Source organism: Bombina bombina, chromosome 7, assembly GCF_027579735.1.
Source record: "Bombina bombina isolate aBomBom1 chromosome 7, aBomBom1.pri, whole genome shotgun sequence".
NCBI lineage: Eukaryota > Metazoa > Chordata > Amphibia > Anura > Bombinatoridae > Bombina > Bombina bombina.
In genome coordinates this window covers 573823540-573839919 of record NC_069505.1, presented here as the reverse complement: position 1 = coordinate 573839919, position 16380 = coordinate 573823540, and the positions used below count along the sequence as shown (strand labels likewise).

General features: G+C 49.0%; 1 protein-coding gene across 3 annotated transcripts in view; it reads left to right on the top strand.

Annotated features, from left to right (window-relative positions):
* Nucleotides 1-16380, top strand: part of LOC128667087 (complement factor B) — a 139548-nt gene that overhangs the window by 76693 nt on the left and 46475 nt on the right. For all 3 annotated transcript variants that reach the window (XM_053721976.1, XM_053721975.1, XM_053721977.1), the window contains one exon: nt 2930-3064. In XM_053721976.1, coding sequence (XP_053577951.1) covers nt 2930-3064 — 135 coding nt within the window. The remainder of the gene's footprint in view (nt 1-2929; nt 3065-16380) is intronic.

Genomic DNA, 16380 nt, shown 5'->3' with positions numbered 1-16380 from the left:
ATAGTATTTTTAGTCTACAACTGTGTTTTATAAATATAATATTTAAATTCAAATGTGACATTTGAAAACTGTAAATAGCATTCAATTATAGAATATTTAAGAATATTCGTTCTTATTAACATTCGGTTATGTAAAATGAATTTCTACAATAGCATTCGTTCTAACATTTGAATTAGAATACAAACACATTCGCCCATCTCTACATGCAGCTGTTAGAAGCTGAACAATAACCGTTTACAAAGCACTTACTCTGGTGAGCTGAAAAAAGTTTGAGTTAAAATATCTTCCTTTTTTTACATAGAGATGCTCAGGTGATATTTTCCTGTCTGTTTTTTCAGTTATACTGCATAAAAGTGATTTAGCATAAGAGTATTATGTCCCTTTAAATTCTTCACCGCTATACCATTTCACACTTCTGTGCTGAAGCTTTTTTTTAACTTTAGTGTGCTGCAATATCCAAGTATTTACTGAAAAAAATCTTACTTTGTGAAATACAAAAAAAAATTTAAATTTTTGTATAATTTCTTATAGTGTTCTTATACACAGTAAGAAAATTATTAAAGCAACCCTTCCCAAAACACTAACATTTAGTATTTTACACTTTTTTTCGAATAAAAAAAAAATACTTATTGAGAATTAGAAAATATTTATTATTTTATCACTTTGCAATATATGCAAAAAATAATAAAAAATACACAACATTCTGATTTTGAAGAGGGGTTGACCTAACCCAAATTATTAATGTACACATGTCCCTATCTCTCTCCAAATTCACTTTGTGTAGCAAAATATAATGATAAAAATCAGGATCAGTAAATATAGTAGATTTGCATAATGAACAAATCAACAATAAAAAGACAATGCAATAGGACTTAGTTTGAAGTTAAATGAGTAGTAGATTTTTTTCTGACAAATTTCCACTCATAATGTATCATGTGACAGCCATCAGCCAATCACAAATGCATATAAGTATAGTCTGTGAATTCTTGCACATGCTCAGTAGGAGCTGGTGACTCAAAAAGTGTAAATATAAAAAGACTGTGCACATTTTGTTAATGGAAGTAAATTGGAAAGTTGCTTAAAATTGCTGCTCTATCTGAATCATAAAACTTTAATTTTGACTTCAGTGTCCCTTTAAACTTCTTGCACCAAATCATTCTTTATAGAATTTCACTAAATATTGTCTATTTTTACACTCACCAAGCTCTCCAATTTGGACACCTGACATTTATTTAACCCCTTCCCGCCATTATAACATTCTATGCTGTCCTAACCACACTAGCCGCTTGGCCAAAGGCAATTCCTGAATGGGATAGCGGGGCTGGAGGGCGTGCTAAGCGTCATAGGCACTCCCCCCTGACCCAATCCCATCATTGAAATCACGTGATCGCATGATTTCATATTTTACTTATTTGTTTACATTGATGTAGACAAATAAGTCCGGAGCGGGAAGGGGTTAAGCTCAAAGAAACAAGAAATTATTGGTCCTGACATCAAAATGAACAAATGAGGGATGTTGTTGCTGTTAGGTGATTGTCATAATAAAAACATTGTTGCTAGGGAACATTCCTATTACTAATCAGTAGATAAATGCAGCACTAGTAGATATACATCTGCTGCACTATTCCATATTTGTTTAGTCTAAAATGAAACAAATACTGACTATTTGGGGATGTAGCGATCATGTCCGCCGCACATCGATAAATGCAGACAGCATACAATGTCTGCATTTATCATTGCACAAGCATTTTTACTAGAAATGCTTGTGCAATGCCGACCCCTGCACATTTGTGGCCAATCGGCCGCTAGCAGGGGGTGTCAATCAACCCGATTGTATCCGATCGGGCTGATTCCTGTCCGCCACCTCACATGTGGTGGACGAGTTAAGGAGCATCGGTCTTAAGACCGCTGCTTCTTAACTCCTGTTTCAAGCGAGCCTGAAGGCACGCGCGGAAACAGCTCCATTCTGCCACATACGCGGCTTGAAAAATCGGCCCCTAAGTGCTATTGTATTATGTTTTTATCATGTATTTGTTTATGCAAATCTCCTGTATTTACTGCTCCTTTAAAGGAAACAAAAGGAATACTGACAAATTGAATCAGTATTTGTTTTCTTTAAATTAATGCATTTGTTCAGTGCGAAAAGTCACATTCGTAACGAAACAAATGCACAAGCCCACTAAAAAGCGCTCTAGTGATATCTGTATATTTTTTATGGGGTGATGCTAATAAGGGCTGTTTAGGGTCACAAAATATGGCCAATGCTGTTAGTTATTTGTCCCTGTTACAAAAATCACATGACAGCTGGCAGGACACAACTTAATTGAAAGAGTAGGATTACTGCTTTCATATAAGTCTTCCCATGTCCTCTTGGTATTTTTATTTTAAAAAGCAAGAATGTAAGCTTAGGAGCCAGGCCATTTTTGGTTCAGCACCTGGGTAGTGCTTCCCGATTGGTGTCTCAATGTAGCCACCAATCAGCAAGCGCTACCCAGGTTCTGAACCTTAGCTTACATTCCAGCCTTTTCAAATAAAGACACAAAGAGAAGAAAGACAAATTGTTAATATGAGTAAATTAAAAAGTTGCTTAAAATTGCGGCTCTATCTGAATCATGAAAGATTAATTTTTACTTAACTTTTCCTTTAAACTTAGCAGCTATTGAGCAGTTGACATTTATGTATCAGATCTGCACAAACGTGTGTTTCCTGTTTTATTTAATATCAGTTAATTTAACTGAACATTTTACATGGAAAATATATATTTAAACTCTATAATTGCTGATATTTCAAATTTATAACATATTTTGAGTTTAATTTCTGTTTAATGTGAGAAATGGATAATAGATATATACAGCCTGATACATTTTGTGTTTAGATGAGATACCGGGGCTGGCGTTTAACTTTATGCTTCTCTGTTGTGTTTTTTCAGAAGCGCATGATGACCGTCAGGGCACTAACACAAGAGAAGCCCTCCTGGCTGTGTACAAACAGCTGAGTGAGCAGGAAAACAGAGACAAGGAAAACTTCATGAAGACGCACAATGTTATTGTGCTAATGACAGATGGTAACTCAACAATATAGGCAATGTCATTGTAACCTGTGACAAATTATATAGATTGTCATTCTCAGCCTCACATGAGCCATGCAATACTCTCCCACTCTCATACACAGGCAGTACCAGCCGCTCTCATACACAGGCAGTGCCAGCCTCTCTCATACACAGGCAGTGCCAGCCGCTCTCATACACAGGCAGTGCCAGCCGCTCTCATACACAGGCAGTGCCAGCCGCTCTCATACACAGGCAGTGCCAGCCTCACTCATACACAGGCAGTGCCAGCCGCTCTCATACACAGGCAGTGCCAGCCTCACTCATACACAGGCAGTGCCAGCCTCACTCATCCACAGGCAGTGCCAGCCTCACTCATCCACAGGTAGTGCCAGCCTCACTCATCCATAGGCAGTGCCAGCCTCACTCATCCACAGGCAGTGCCAGTCTCACTCATCCACAGGCAGTGCCAGCCTCACTCATCCACAGGCAGTGCCAGCCTCACTCATCCACAGGCAGTGCCAACTGCTCTCATCCACAGGCAGTGCCAGCCTCACTCATCCACAGGCAGTGCCAGCCTCACTTATCCACAGGCAGTGCCAGCCTCACTCATCCACAGGCAGAGCCAGCTTCACTCATCTACAGGCAGTGCCAGCCTCACTCATCCACAGGCAGTGCCAGTCTCACTCATCCACAGACAGTGCCAGCCTCTTTTATACACAGACAGTGCCAGCCTCTCTCATCCACAGGCAGTGCCAGCCTCACTCATCCACAGGCAGTGCCAGCCTCACTAATACACAGGCAGTGCCAGCCTCACTCATCTACAGGCAGAGCCAGCCTCACTCATACACAGGCAGTGACAGCCTCACTCATCCACAGGCAGTGTCAGCCTCTCTTATTCACAGGCAGTGCCAGCCTCACTCATCTACAGGCAGTGCCAGCCTCACTCATACACAGGCAGTGCCAGCCTCACTCATACACAGGCAGTGCCAGCCACTCTCATACACAGACAGTGCCAGCCTCACTCATCCACAGGCAGTGTCAGCCTCTCTTATTCACAGGCAGTGCCAGCCTCACTCATCTACAGGCAGTGCCAGCCTCACTCATACACAGGCAGTGCCAGCCTCACTCATCCACAGGCAGTGCCAGCCTCTCTTATTCACAGGCAGTGCCAGCCTCACTCATCTACAGGCAGTGCCAGCCACTCTCATACACAGACAGTGCCAGCCTCACTCATACACAGGCAGTGACAGCCTCACTCATACACAGGCAGTGCCAGCCTCACTCATACACTTATTCACAGGCAGTGTCAGTCCCTCTCATACACTTATTCACAGGCAGTGCCAGCCTCTCTCATACACAGGCAGTGCCAGTCTCACTCATACACAGGCAGTGCCAGCCTCACTCATACACAGGCAGTGACAGCCTCACTCATACACAGGCAGTGCCAGCCTCACTCATACACAGGCAGTGACAGCCTCACTCATCCACAGGCAGTGTCAGCCTCTCTTATTCACAGGCTGTGCCAGCCTCACTCATCCACAGGCAGTGCCAGTCTCACTCATCCACAGGCAGTGTCAGCCTCACTCATCCACAGGCAGTGCCAGTCTCACTCATCCACAGGCAGTGCCAGCCTCTTTTATACACAGACAGTGCCAGCCTCTCTCATCCACAGGCAGTGCCAGCCTCACTCATCCACAGGCAGTGCCAGCCTCACTAATACACAGGCAGTGCCAGCCTCACTCATCTACAGGCAGAGCCAGCCTCACTCATCCACAGGCAGTGCCAGCCTCACTCATACACAGGCAGTGCCAGCCTCACTCATACACAGGCAGTGACAGCCTCACTCATACACAGGCAGTGCCAGCCTCACTCATACACAGGCAGTGACAGCCTCACTCATCCACAGGCAGTGTCAGCCTCTCTTATTCACAGGCAGTGCCAGCCTCACTCATCTACAGGCAGTGCCAGCCACTCTCATACACAGACAGTGCCAGCCTCACTCATCCACAGGCAGTGTCAGCCTCTCTTATTCACAGGCAGTGCCAGCCTCACTCATCTACAGGCAGTGCCAGCCTCACTCATACACAGGCAGTGCCAGCCTCACTCATCCACAGGCAGTGCCAGCCTCTCTTATACACAGACAGTGCCAGCCTCACTCATCCACAGGCAGTGCCAGCCTCACTCATACACAGGCAGTGCCAGCCTCACTCATACACAGGTAGTGCCAACCACTCTCGTACCCTCATCCACAGGCAGTGCAAGCCTCACTCATACACAGGCAGTGCCAGCCTCACTCATCCACAGGCAGTGCCAGCCTCTCTTATACACAGACAGTGCCAGCCTCACTCATCTACAGGCAGAGCCAGCCTCACTCATACACAGGCAGTGCCAGCCTCACTCATACACAGGTAGTGCCAACCACTCTCGTACCCTCATCCACAGGCAGTGCAAGCCTCACTCATCCACAGGCAGTGTCAGCCTTACTCATCCACAGGCAGTGCCAGCCTCTCTCATACACTTATCTATAGGCAGTGCCAGCCTCTCTCATCCACAGGCAGTGCCAGCCTCTCTCATCCACAGGCAGTGCCAGCCTCTCTCATACACTTATTCACAGGCAGTGCCAGCCTCTCTCATACACTTATTCACAGACAAAGCCAGCCTCACTCATCTACAGGCAGAGCCAGCCTCACTCATACACAGGCAGTGCCAGCCTCACTCATACACAGGTAGTGCCAACCACTCTCGTACCCTCATCCACAGGCAGTGCAAGCCTCACTCATCCACAGGCAGTGTCAGCCTTACTCATCCACAGGCAGTGCCAGCCTCTCTCATACACTTATCTATAGGCAGTGCCAGCCTCTCTCATCCACAGGCAGTGCCAGTCTCACTCATCCACAGGCAGTGCCAGTCTCACTCATCCACAGGCAGTGCCAGCCTCACTCATCCACAGGCAGTGCCAGCCTCACTCATCCACAGGCAGTGCCAACTGCTCTCATCCACAGGCAGTGCCAGCCTCACTCATCCACAGGCAGTGCCAGCCTCACTCATCCACAGGCAGTGCCAGCCTCACTCATCCACAGGCAGAGCCAGCTTCACTCATCTACAGGCAGTGCCAGCCTCACTCATCCACAGGCAGTGCCAGTCTCACTCATCCACAGGCAGTGCCAGCCTCTTTTATACACAGACAGTGCCAGCCTCTCTCATCCACAGGCAGTGCCAGCCTCACTCATCTACAGGCAGAGCCAGTCTCACTCATCCACAGGCAGTGCCAGCCTCTCTCATCCACAGGCAGTGCCAGCCTCTCTCATCCACAGGCAGTGCCAGCCTCTCTCATACACTTATTCACAGGCAGTGCCAGCCTCTCTCATACACTTATTCACAGGCAGTGTCAGCCCCTCTCATACACTTATTCACAGGCAGTGTCAGTCCCTCTCATACACTTATTCATAGGCAGTGCCAGCCTCACTCATCCACAGGCAGTGCCAGTCTCACTCATCCACAGGCAGTGCCAGTCTCACTCATCCACAGGCAGTGCCAGCCTCACTCATCCACAGGCAGTGCCAGCCTCACTCATCCACAGGCAGTGCCAACTGCTCTCATCCACAGGCAGTGCCAGCCTCACTCATCCACAGGCAGTGCCAGCCTCACTCATCCACAGGCAGTGCCAGCCTCACTCATCTACAGGCAGAGCCAGTCTCACTCATCCACAGGCAGTGCCAGCCTCACTCATACACAGGCAGTGCCAGCCTCACTCATACACAGGCAGTGACAGCCTCACTCATCCACAGGCAGTGTCAGCCTCACTCATCCACAGGCAGTGCCAGTCTCACTCATCCACAGGCAGTGCCAGCCTCTTTTATACACAGACAGTGCCAGCCTCTCTCATCCACAGGCAGTGCCAGCCTCACTCATCCACAGGCAGTGCCAGCCTCACTAATACACAGGCAGTGCCAGCCTCACTCATCTACAGGCAGAGCCAGCCTCACTCATCCACAGGCAGTGCCAGCCTCACTCATCTACAGGCAGTGCCAGCCTCACTCATCCACAGGCAGTGCCAGCCTCACTCATCCACAGGCAGTGTCAGCCTCTCTTATTCACAGGCAGTGCCAGCCTCACTCATCTACAGGCAGTGCCAGCCACTCTCATACACAGACAGTGCCAGCCTCACTCATCCACAGGCAGTGTCAGCCTCTCTTATTCACAGGCAGTGCCAGCCTCACTCATCTACAGGCAGTGCCAGCCTCACTCATACACAGACAGTGCCAGCCTCTCTCATCCACAGGCAGTGCCAGCCTCACTCATCCACAGGCAGTGCCAGCCTCTCTCATCCACAGGCAGTGCCAGCCTCACTCATCCACAGGCAGTGCCAGCCTCACTAATACACAGGCAGTGCCAGCCTCACTCATCTACAGGCAGAGCCAGCCTCACTCATACACAGGCAGTGCCAGCCTCACTCATACACAGGTAGTGCCAACCACTCTCGTACCCTCATCCACAGGCAGTGCAAGCCTCACTCATCCACAGGCAGTGTCAGCCTTACTCATCCACAGGCAGTGCCAGCCTCTCTCATACACTTATCTATAGGCAGTGCCAGCCTCTCTCATCCACAGGCAGTGCCAGCCTCTCTCATCCACAGGCAGTGCCAGTCTCACTCATCCACAGGCAGTGCCAGCCTCTTTTATACACAGACAGTGCCAGCCTCTCTCATCCACAGGCAGTGCCAGCCTCACTCATCTACAGGCAGAGCCAGTCTCACTCATCCACAGGCAGTGCCAGCCTCACTCATACACAGGCAGTGCCAGCCTCACTCATACACAGGCAGTGACAGCCTCACTCATCCACAGGCAGTGTCAGCCTCACTCATCCACAGGCAGTGCCAGTCTCACTCATCCACAGGCAGTGCCAGCCTCTTTTATACACAGACAGTGCCAGCCTCTCTCATCCACAGGCAGTGCCAGCCTCACTCATCCACAGGCAGTGCCAGCCTCACTAATACACAGGCAGTGCCAGCCTCACTCATCTACAGGCAGAGCCAGCCTCACTCATCCACAGGCAGTGCCAGCCTCACTCATACACAGGCAGTGCCAGCCTCACTCATACACAGGCAGTGCCAGCCTCTTTTATACACAGACAGTGCCAGCCTCTCTCATCCACAGGCAGTGCCAGCCTCACTCATCCACAGGCAGTGCCAGCCTCACTAATACACAGGCAGTGCCAGCCTCACTCATCTACAGGCAGAGCCAGCCTCACTCATACACAGGCAGTGCCAGCCTCACTCATACACAGGTAGTGCCAACCACTCTCGTACCCTCATCCACAGGCAGTGCAAGCCTCACTCATCCACAGGCAGTGTCAGCCTTACTCATCCACAGGCAGTGCCAGCCTCTCTCATACACTTATCTATAGGCAGTGCCAGCCTCTCTCATCCACAGGCAGTGCCAGCCTCTCTCATCCACAGGCAGTGCCAGCCTCTCTCATACACTTATTCACAGGCAGTGCCAGCCTCTCTCATACACTTATTCACAGGCAGTGTCAGCCCCTCTCATACACTTATTCACAGGCAGTGTCAGTCCCTCTCATACACTTATTCACAGGCAGTGCCAGCCTCTCTCATACACAGGCAGTGCCAGCCTCTCTCATACACTTATTCACAGGCAGTGCCAGCCTCTCTCATACACTTATTCACAGGCAGTGTCAGCCCCTCTCATACACTTATTCACAGGCAGTGTCAGTCCCTCTCATACACTTATTCACAGGCAGTGCCAGCCTCTCTCATACACAGGCAGTGCCAGCCGCTCTCATACACAGGCAGTGCCAGCCGCTCTCATACACAGGCAGTGCCAGCCTCACTCATACACAGGCAGTGCCAGCCTCACTCATACACAGGCAGTGCCAGCCTCACTCATCCACAGGCAGTGCCAGCCTCACTCATCCACAGGCAGTGCCAGCCTCACTCATCCACAGGCAGTGCCAACTGCTCTCATCCACAGGCAGTGCCAGCCTCACTCATCCACAGGCAGAGCCAGCTTCACTCATCTACAGGCAGTGCCAGCCTCACTCATCCACAGGCAGTGCCAGTCTCACTCATTCACAGGCAGTGCCAGCCTCACTCATCCACAGGCAGTGCCAGCCTCACTAATACACAGGCAGTGCCAGCCTCACTCATCTACAGGCAGAGCCAGCCTCACTCATACACAGGCAGTGCCAGCCTCACTCATACACAGGTAGTGCCAACCACTCTCGTACCCTCATCCACAGGCAGTGCAAGCCTCACTCATCCACAGGCAGTGTCAGCCTTACTCATCCACAGGCAGTGCCAGCCTCTCTCATACACTTATCTATAGGCAGTGCCAGCCTCTCTCATCCACAGGCAGTGCCAGCCTCTCTCATCCACAGGCAGTGCCAGCCTCTCTCATACACTTATTCACAGGCAGTGCCAGCCTCTCTCATACACTTATTCACAGGCAGTGTCAGCCCCTCTCATACACTTATTCACAGGCAGTGTCAGTCCCTCTCATACACTTATTCATAGGCAGTGCCAGCCTCACTCATCCACAGGCAGTGCCAGTCTCACTCATCCACAGGCAGTGCCAGTCTCACTCATCCACAGGCAGTGCCAGCCTCACTCATCCACAGGCAGTGCCAGCCTCACTCATCCACAGGCAGTGCCAACTGCTCTCATCCACAGGCAGTGCCAGCCTCACTCATCCACAGGCAGTGCCAGCCTCACTCATCCACAGGCAGTGCCAGCCTCACTCATCCACAGGCAGAGCCAGCTTCACTCATCTACAGGCAGTGCCAGCCTCACTCATCCACAGGCAGTGCCAGTCTCACTCATCCACAGGCAGTGCCAGCCTCTTTTATACACAGACAGTGCCAGCCTCTCTCATCCACAGGCAGTGCCAGCCTCACTCATCTACAGGCAGAGCCAGCCTCACTCATCCACAGGCAGTGCCAGCCTCACTCATACACAGGCAGTGCCAGCCTCACTCATACACAGGCAGTGACAGCCTCACTCATCCACAGGCAGTGTCAGCCTCACTCATCCACAGGCAGTGCCAGTCTCACTCATCCACAGGCAGTGCCAGCCTCTTTTATACACAGACAGTGCCAGCCTCTCTCATCCACAGGCAGTGCCAGCCTCACTCATCCACAGGCAGTGCCAGCCTCACTAATACACAGGCAGTGCCAGCCTCACTCATCTACAGGCAGAGCCAGCCTCACTCATCCACAGGCAGTGCCAGCCTCACTCATACACAGGCAGTGCCAGCCTCACTCATACACAGGCAGTGACAGCCTCACTCATCCACAGGCAGTGTCAGCCTCTCTTATTCACAGGCAGTGCCAGCCTCACTCATCTACAGGCAGTGCCAGCCACTCTCATACACAGGCAGTGACAGCCTCACTCATCCACAGGCAGTGCCAGCCTCTCTCATCCACAGGCAGTGCCAGCCTCACTCATCCACAGGCAGTGTCAGCCTCTCTTATTCACAGGCAGTGCCAGCCTCACTCATCTACAGGCAGAGCCAGCCTCACTCATACACAGGCAGTGCCAGCCTCACTCATACACAGGTAGTGCCAACCACTCTCGTACCCTCATCCACAGGCAGTGCAAGCCTCACTCATCCACAGGCAGTGTCAGCCTTACTCATCCACAGGCAGTGCCAGCCTCTCTCATACACTTATCTATAGGCAGTGCCAGCCTCTCTCATCCACAGGCAGTGCCAGCCTCTCTCATCCACAGGCAGTGCCAGCCTCTCTCATACACTTATTCACAGGCAGTGCCAGCCTCTCTCATACACTTATTCACAGGCAGTGTCAGCCCCTCTCATACACTTATTCACAGGCAGTGTCAGTCCCTCTCATACACTTATTCACAGGCAGTGCCAGCCTCTCTCATACACAGGCAGTGCCAGCCTCTCTCATACACTTATTCACAGGCAGTGCCAGCCTCTCTCATACACTTATTCACAGGCAGTGTCAGCCCCTCTCATACACTTATTCACAGGCAGTGTCAGTCCCTCTCATACACTTATTCACAGGCAGTGCCAGCCTCTCTCATACACAGGCAGTGCCAGCCTCTCTCATACACTTATTCACAGGCAGTGCCAGCCTCTCTCATACACTTATTCACAGGCAGTGCCAGCCTCTCTCATACACTTATTAACAGGCAGTGCCAGCCTCTCTCATACACTTATTCACAGGCAGTGCCAGCCTCTCTCATACACTTATTCACAGGCAGTGCCAGCCTCTCTCATACACTTATTCACAGGCATCGTCAGCCCCTCTCATACACTTATTCACAGGCAGTGTCAGCCCCTCTCATACACTTATTCACAGGCAGTGCCAGCCTCTCTCATACACTTATTCACAGGCAGTGCCAGCCTCTCTCATACACTTATTCACAGGCAGTGTCAGCCTCACTCATACACAGGCAGTGCCAGCCTCTCTCATACACTTATTCACAGGCAGTGCCAGCCTCTCTAATACACTTATTCACAGGCAGTGTCAGCCTCACTCATACACAGGCAGTGCCAGCCTCTCTCATACACTTATTCACAGGCAGTGCCAGCCTCTCTCATACACTTATTCACAGGCAGTGCCAGCCTCTCTCATACACTTATTAACAGGCAGTGCCAGCCTCTCTCATACACTTATTCACAGGCAGTGTCAGCCCCTCTCATACACTTATTCACAGGCAGTGCCAGCCTCTCTCATACACTTATTCACAGGCAGTGCCAGCCTCTCTCATACACTTATTCACAGGCAGTGTCAGCCCCTCTCATACACTTATTCACAGGCAGTGTCAGCCCCTCTCATACACTTATTCACAGGCAGTGCCAGCCTCTCTCATACACTTATTCACAGGCAGTGCCAGCCTCTCTCATACACTTATTCACAGGCAGTGTCATCCTCACTCATACACAGGCAGTGCCAGCCTCTCTCATACACTTATTCACAGGCAGTGCCAGCCTCTCTCATACACTTATTCACAGGCAGTGTCAGTCCCTCTCATACACTTATTCACAGGCAGTGCCAGCCTCTCTCATACACAGGCAGTGCCAGCCTCTCTCATACACTTATTCACAGGCAGTGCCAGCCTCTCTCATACACTTATTCACAGGCAGTGTCAGCCTCACTCATACACTTATTCACAGGCAGTGCCAGCCTCTCTCATACACACGTACACTGGCAGTACCACCCTCCCCATATATTATTTTCTTACATAACATAATAAGTGTGAAATATAAAATTTAAGCACGTAGTTAGCTAGTCAGCTTCAGAGCAGCAATGTACTACTAGAAGATAGCTAAACACATCTGATGAGCCAATGAGACATCTGCATGTAGCCACAAATCTGCAGCTAGCTCCCAATTGTACATTACTGCTTTTGAGGCTACCTAGGTATGCTTTTGAAAAAAGTATACCAAGAAAACAAAGCTAAATTGCATAACAGTATTTAATTGAAAGGCCTCTTAAAATTGCATGCTCTAGCTAAATCATAAAAATGTAATTTTGACTTCATGTCCCTTTAAATTATATGTATGAATAATGTAAGGCAGGGATGGCCAGTAAGCGGCCCATGGGTCATATACCACCCTCTGCACTAGTTGTGTGCCTCAGAATTAAAACTAAGGAACAGATTTTGTGGCTCTAGGAAAAAAGTAGAACAAAAATGTGGTGTTTGGGAATATGTGGTGCATGGGCAAACAAGGTGGCCCAAACTGTTCCTGTTTGATAGAAACTATCGCCTAGATTAAGAGTTCTGCGTTAGGGTTAAAAAGCAGCATTAAGGGGTCCTAACGCTGCTTTTTAACGCCCGCTGGTATTACGAGTCAGGCAGGAAAGGGTCTACCGCTCACTTTCTTTCCGCGACTCGAGGCTACCGCAAATCCCCTTACGTCAATTGCGTATCCTATCTTTTCTATGGGATTTGCCTAACACTGGTATTACGAGTCTTGGAAGAATTGAGCGGTACAGCCTCTACCGACAAGACTCCAACCGCAAAAAAAAGTCAGTAGTTAAGAGCTTTATGGGCTAACGCTGGAACATAAAGCTCTTAACTTCTGTGCTATAAAGTACACTAACACCCATAAACTACCTATTAACCCCTAAACCGAGGCCCCCCCACATCGCAAACAAATTATCCCTATGAACCCCTAATCTGCTGCCCCTAACATCGCCAACACCTATATTATATTTATTACCCCCTAATCTGCCCCCCCCAACGTCGCCGCAACCTACCTACACTTATTAACCCCTAATCTGCCGAGCGGACATCGCCGACACTATAATAAATGTGTTAACCCCTAAACCACCGCACTCCCGCCTCACAAACACTATAATAAATTTTATTAACCCCTAATCTGCCCCCCCTAACATCACCGCCACCTACCTACAATTATTAACCCTTAATCTGCCGCCCCCAACATCGCCGCTACTATAATAAAGTTATTAACCCCTAAACCTAAGTCTAACCCTAACCCTAACACCCCCCTAAGTTAAATATAATTTAAATAAAACTAACTAAATTTAATAACATTAAATAAATTATTCCTATTTAAAACGAAATACCTATAAAATAAACCCTAATATAGCTACAATATAACTAATAGTTACATTGTAGCTATTTTAGGATTTATATTTATTTTACAGGCAACTTTGTATTTATTTTAACTAGGTACAATAGCTATTAAATAGTTATTAACTATTTAATAGCTACCTAGTTAAAATAATTACAAAATTACCTGTAAAATAAATCCTAACCTAAGTTACAAATACACCTAACACTACACTATCATTAAACTAATTAAATAAATTACCTACAATTATCTAAACTAAAATACAATTAAATAAACTAAACTATAATACAAAAAAACAAACAAACTAAATTACAGAAAATAAAAAAAAATTACAAGAAGTTTAAACTAATTACACCTAATCTAAGCCCCCTAATAAAATAAAAAAGCCCCCCAAAATAATAAAATGCCCTTCCCTATCCTAAATTACAAAGTAATCAGCTCTTTTACCAGCCCTTAAAAGGGCTTTTTGCGGGTCATTGCCCCAAAGTAATCAGCTCTTTTACCTGTAAATAAAAATACAATACCCCCCCAAACATTACAACCCACCACCCACATACCCCTACTCTAAAACCCACCCAACCCCCCCTTAAAAAAACCTAACACTACCCATGAAGATCTCCCTACCTTGAGTCGTCTTCACTCAGCCGAGCCGAATTCTTCATCCAAGCGGGGCAGAAGAGGTCCTCCATCCGATTGAAGTCTTCATCCAAGTGGGGCAGAAGAGGTCTTCCATCCGATTGAAGTCTTCATCCAAGCAGAATCTTCTATCTTCATCCATCCGGAGCGGAGTGGCAGCATCCTGAAGACCTCCGATGCGGAACATCCATCCTGGCCGACGACTTCCCGACGAATCATGGTTCCTTTTAATGACTGTAACGGTACCAACCGGATACCAAGGGTTAACACCAGGGAACAATGTCCTACATAGGGAATCAGCAGTTCACAACCCAGCCAGTTGTCAGGTTTAAACAGAATGACTTTTATTAAGGCTCATATGCCCAGTATTTATGCAGGTCTGACCCCCCCCAGAAGGGGGGTTGAAAGAATGTTGTACATTGAATGGAGGGAACACGCCCTTTTACATGATACAATAGAATACCTTGCTCAAGCTGATAACAATTTAAACACAGACACACACTTGGCTTTCCTTATCATCTAGGGTCTGCTCTCTGAGGTTGATTAAACAATGGACTGTGTATCAATAACATTAATGACAGTGCACAATAGCTGAGGCTAAAGCTGAACACAGTTAACTCTTTCAGTGCTGACAGAAGGGTCTGTCACATCTACATAGCACAATATACAGCCTATAGACAACCTTTCTTATGTTATAGTCCAGAAGTGGCTAGGTTTGCCACAATGCTCCCCCAGAACCAAGCCGGCATACACAGTCTGAGCCCAACGGATCGGCTTGGGGATGTCCGGGGCAACAACTTTCGGCTCAAGTAAGCTACGGGGTGTTCTCCGCCATCTGCTCCAACTTGGCTCAGTACTGCCCCCACCCCAAACATGGAAGCGTCTCTTCCCGGAGGGACTGGGATTGGGTAGTCACAGGGTTAACATCAGCGGGATCCATGGGAGCATAGGCAGAAACAAGGGGGGCCAAGTCATTTCCAAGGAGAACATCAGCAGGTAAGTCCTTCTTGACCCCCACATTCACAAGTCTAGCGCCCACTCCCCAATCCAAATGTACCCTGGCAACAGGTAGGCGGAACACAGTGCCCCCTGCTACCCTCACAGCCACAGTGTCTCCAGTGTGCTGTTTCTCAGGCACCAAGTTCTCTTGAAGCAAGGTCATGGTAGCACCAGTATCCCGTAGACAACTGACCTCCTTCCCATTCACTTTAACCCGTTGCCGGTTATTCCGGTGGGCAGCTTGCACGGGGTCTGCTTCATGTAGGCTGCCCCAGCATTCTGGCGCCTCTACGTAGCGGGCCACAGGCTGAGGATTATGTGGGATTCCGCCAGCGGGTCTTCTCCAGGACTGTGCTTGATTCGCTGCGTTTAGGGGACACTCTGGTCTTTTGTGCCCTAGTTGCTTACATCCAAAGCACCGAATAGGTTGTGATTAGCCCCGCGAATTGAACCGGGCTCTCTGTGGGTAGTTCGTGGCCGGAGGCCGTGTGGTATAGCGGTGCGCCGGGGGTTGGTAACTGGCAGCTGCTGGGGTGACTGGGGGTCTGTACTCCACTCTAGCAGTGGGCAATCGGTATACTGCTCCCCCTGCCCCTCGTACTGCCACGGATCCGCCAGTGGGTGCTGTATCCGGCACCAAATGGGGAGCTATCAGGGTTAAAGTAGCTCCCGAATCCCGAAGTCCCTGGACCGACATCACCTCATGCAGAATTCCCAGGGGTTCCTCGGCTTGGGTGCTCAACACCTCATGAGCGGCTGGCTCCGTTTGGTAATGGTGAGCAGCCGCCCTTGGGGCCAGGTTCTGTCTGACCTGGTTCCAAGCTTGTCTGCTCCGATTTTGGGTGCACTCACGTGCCATATGTCCCCACTGCTTGCAGGTGTGGCATTGTATATTAGCCCGTCCGTTGTTAGGCTGTAGTCCATGGTGCCTCCTGGCATCAAAATGCTGGTCTGCTAATCTGGCTGCTTCGGTTAAGGTGAGGGGTTTTCGATCTCTCACCCATTCTTGGGCTTCTGGGGACAAGCCGTTAAAGAATTGCTCCAACAGCATCAGTTGTCGCAATTCTTCCATGGTGGTAGCTTGGCTGGCCTGTATCCACCCCTGAGATGCTT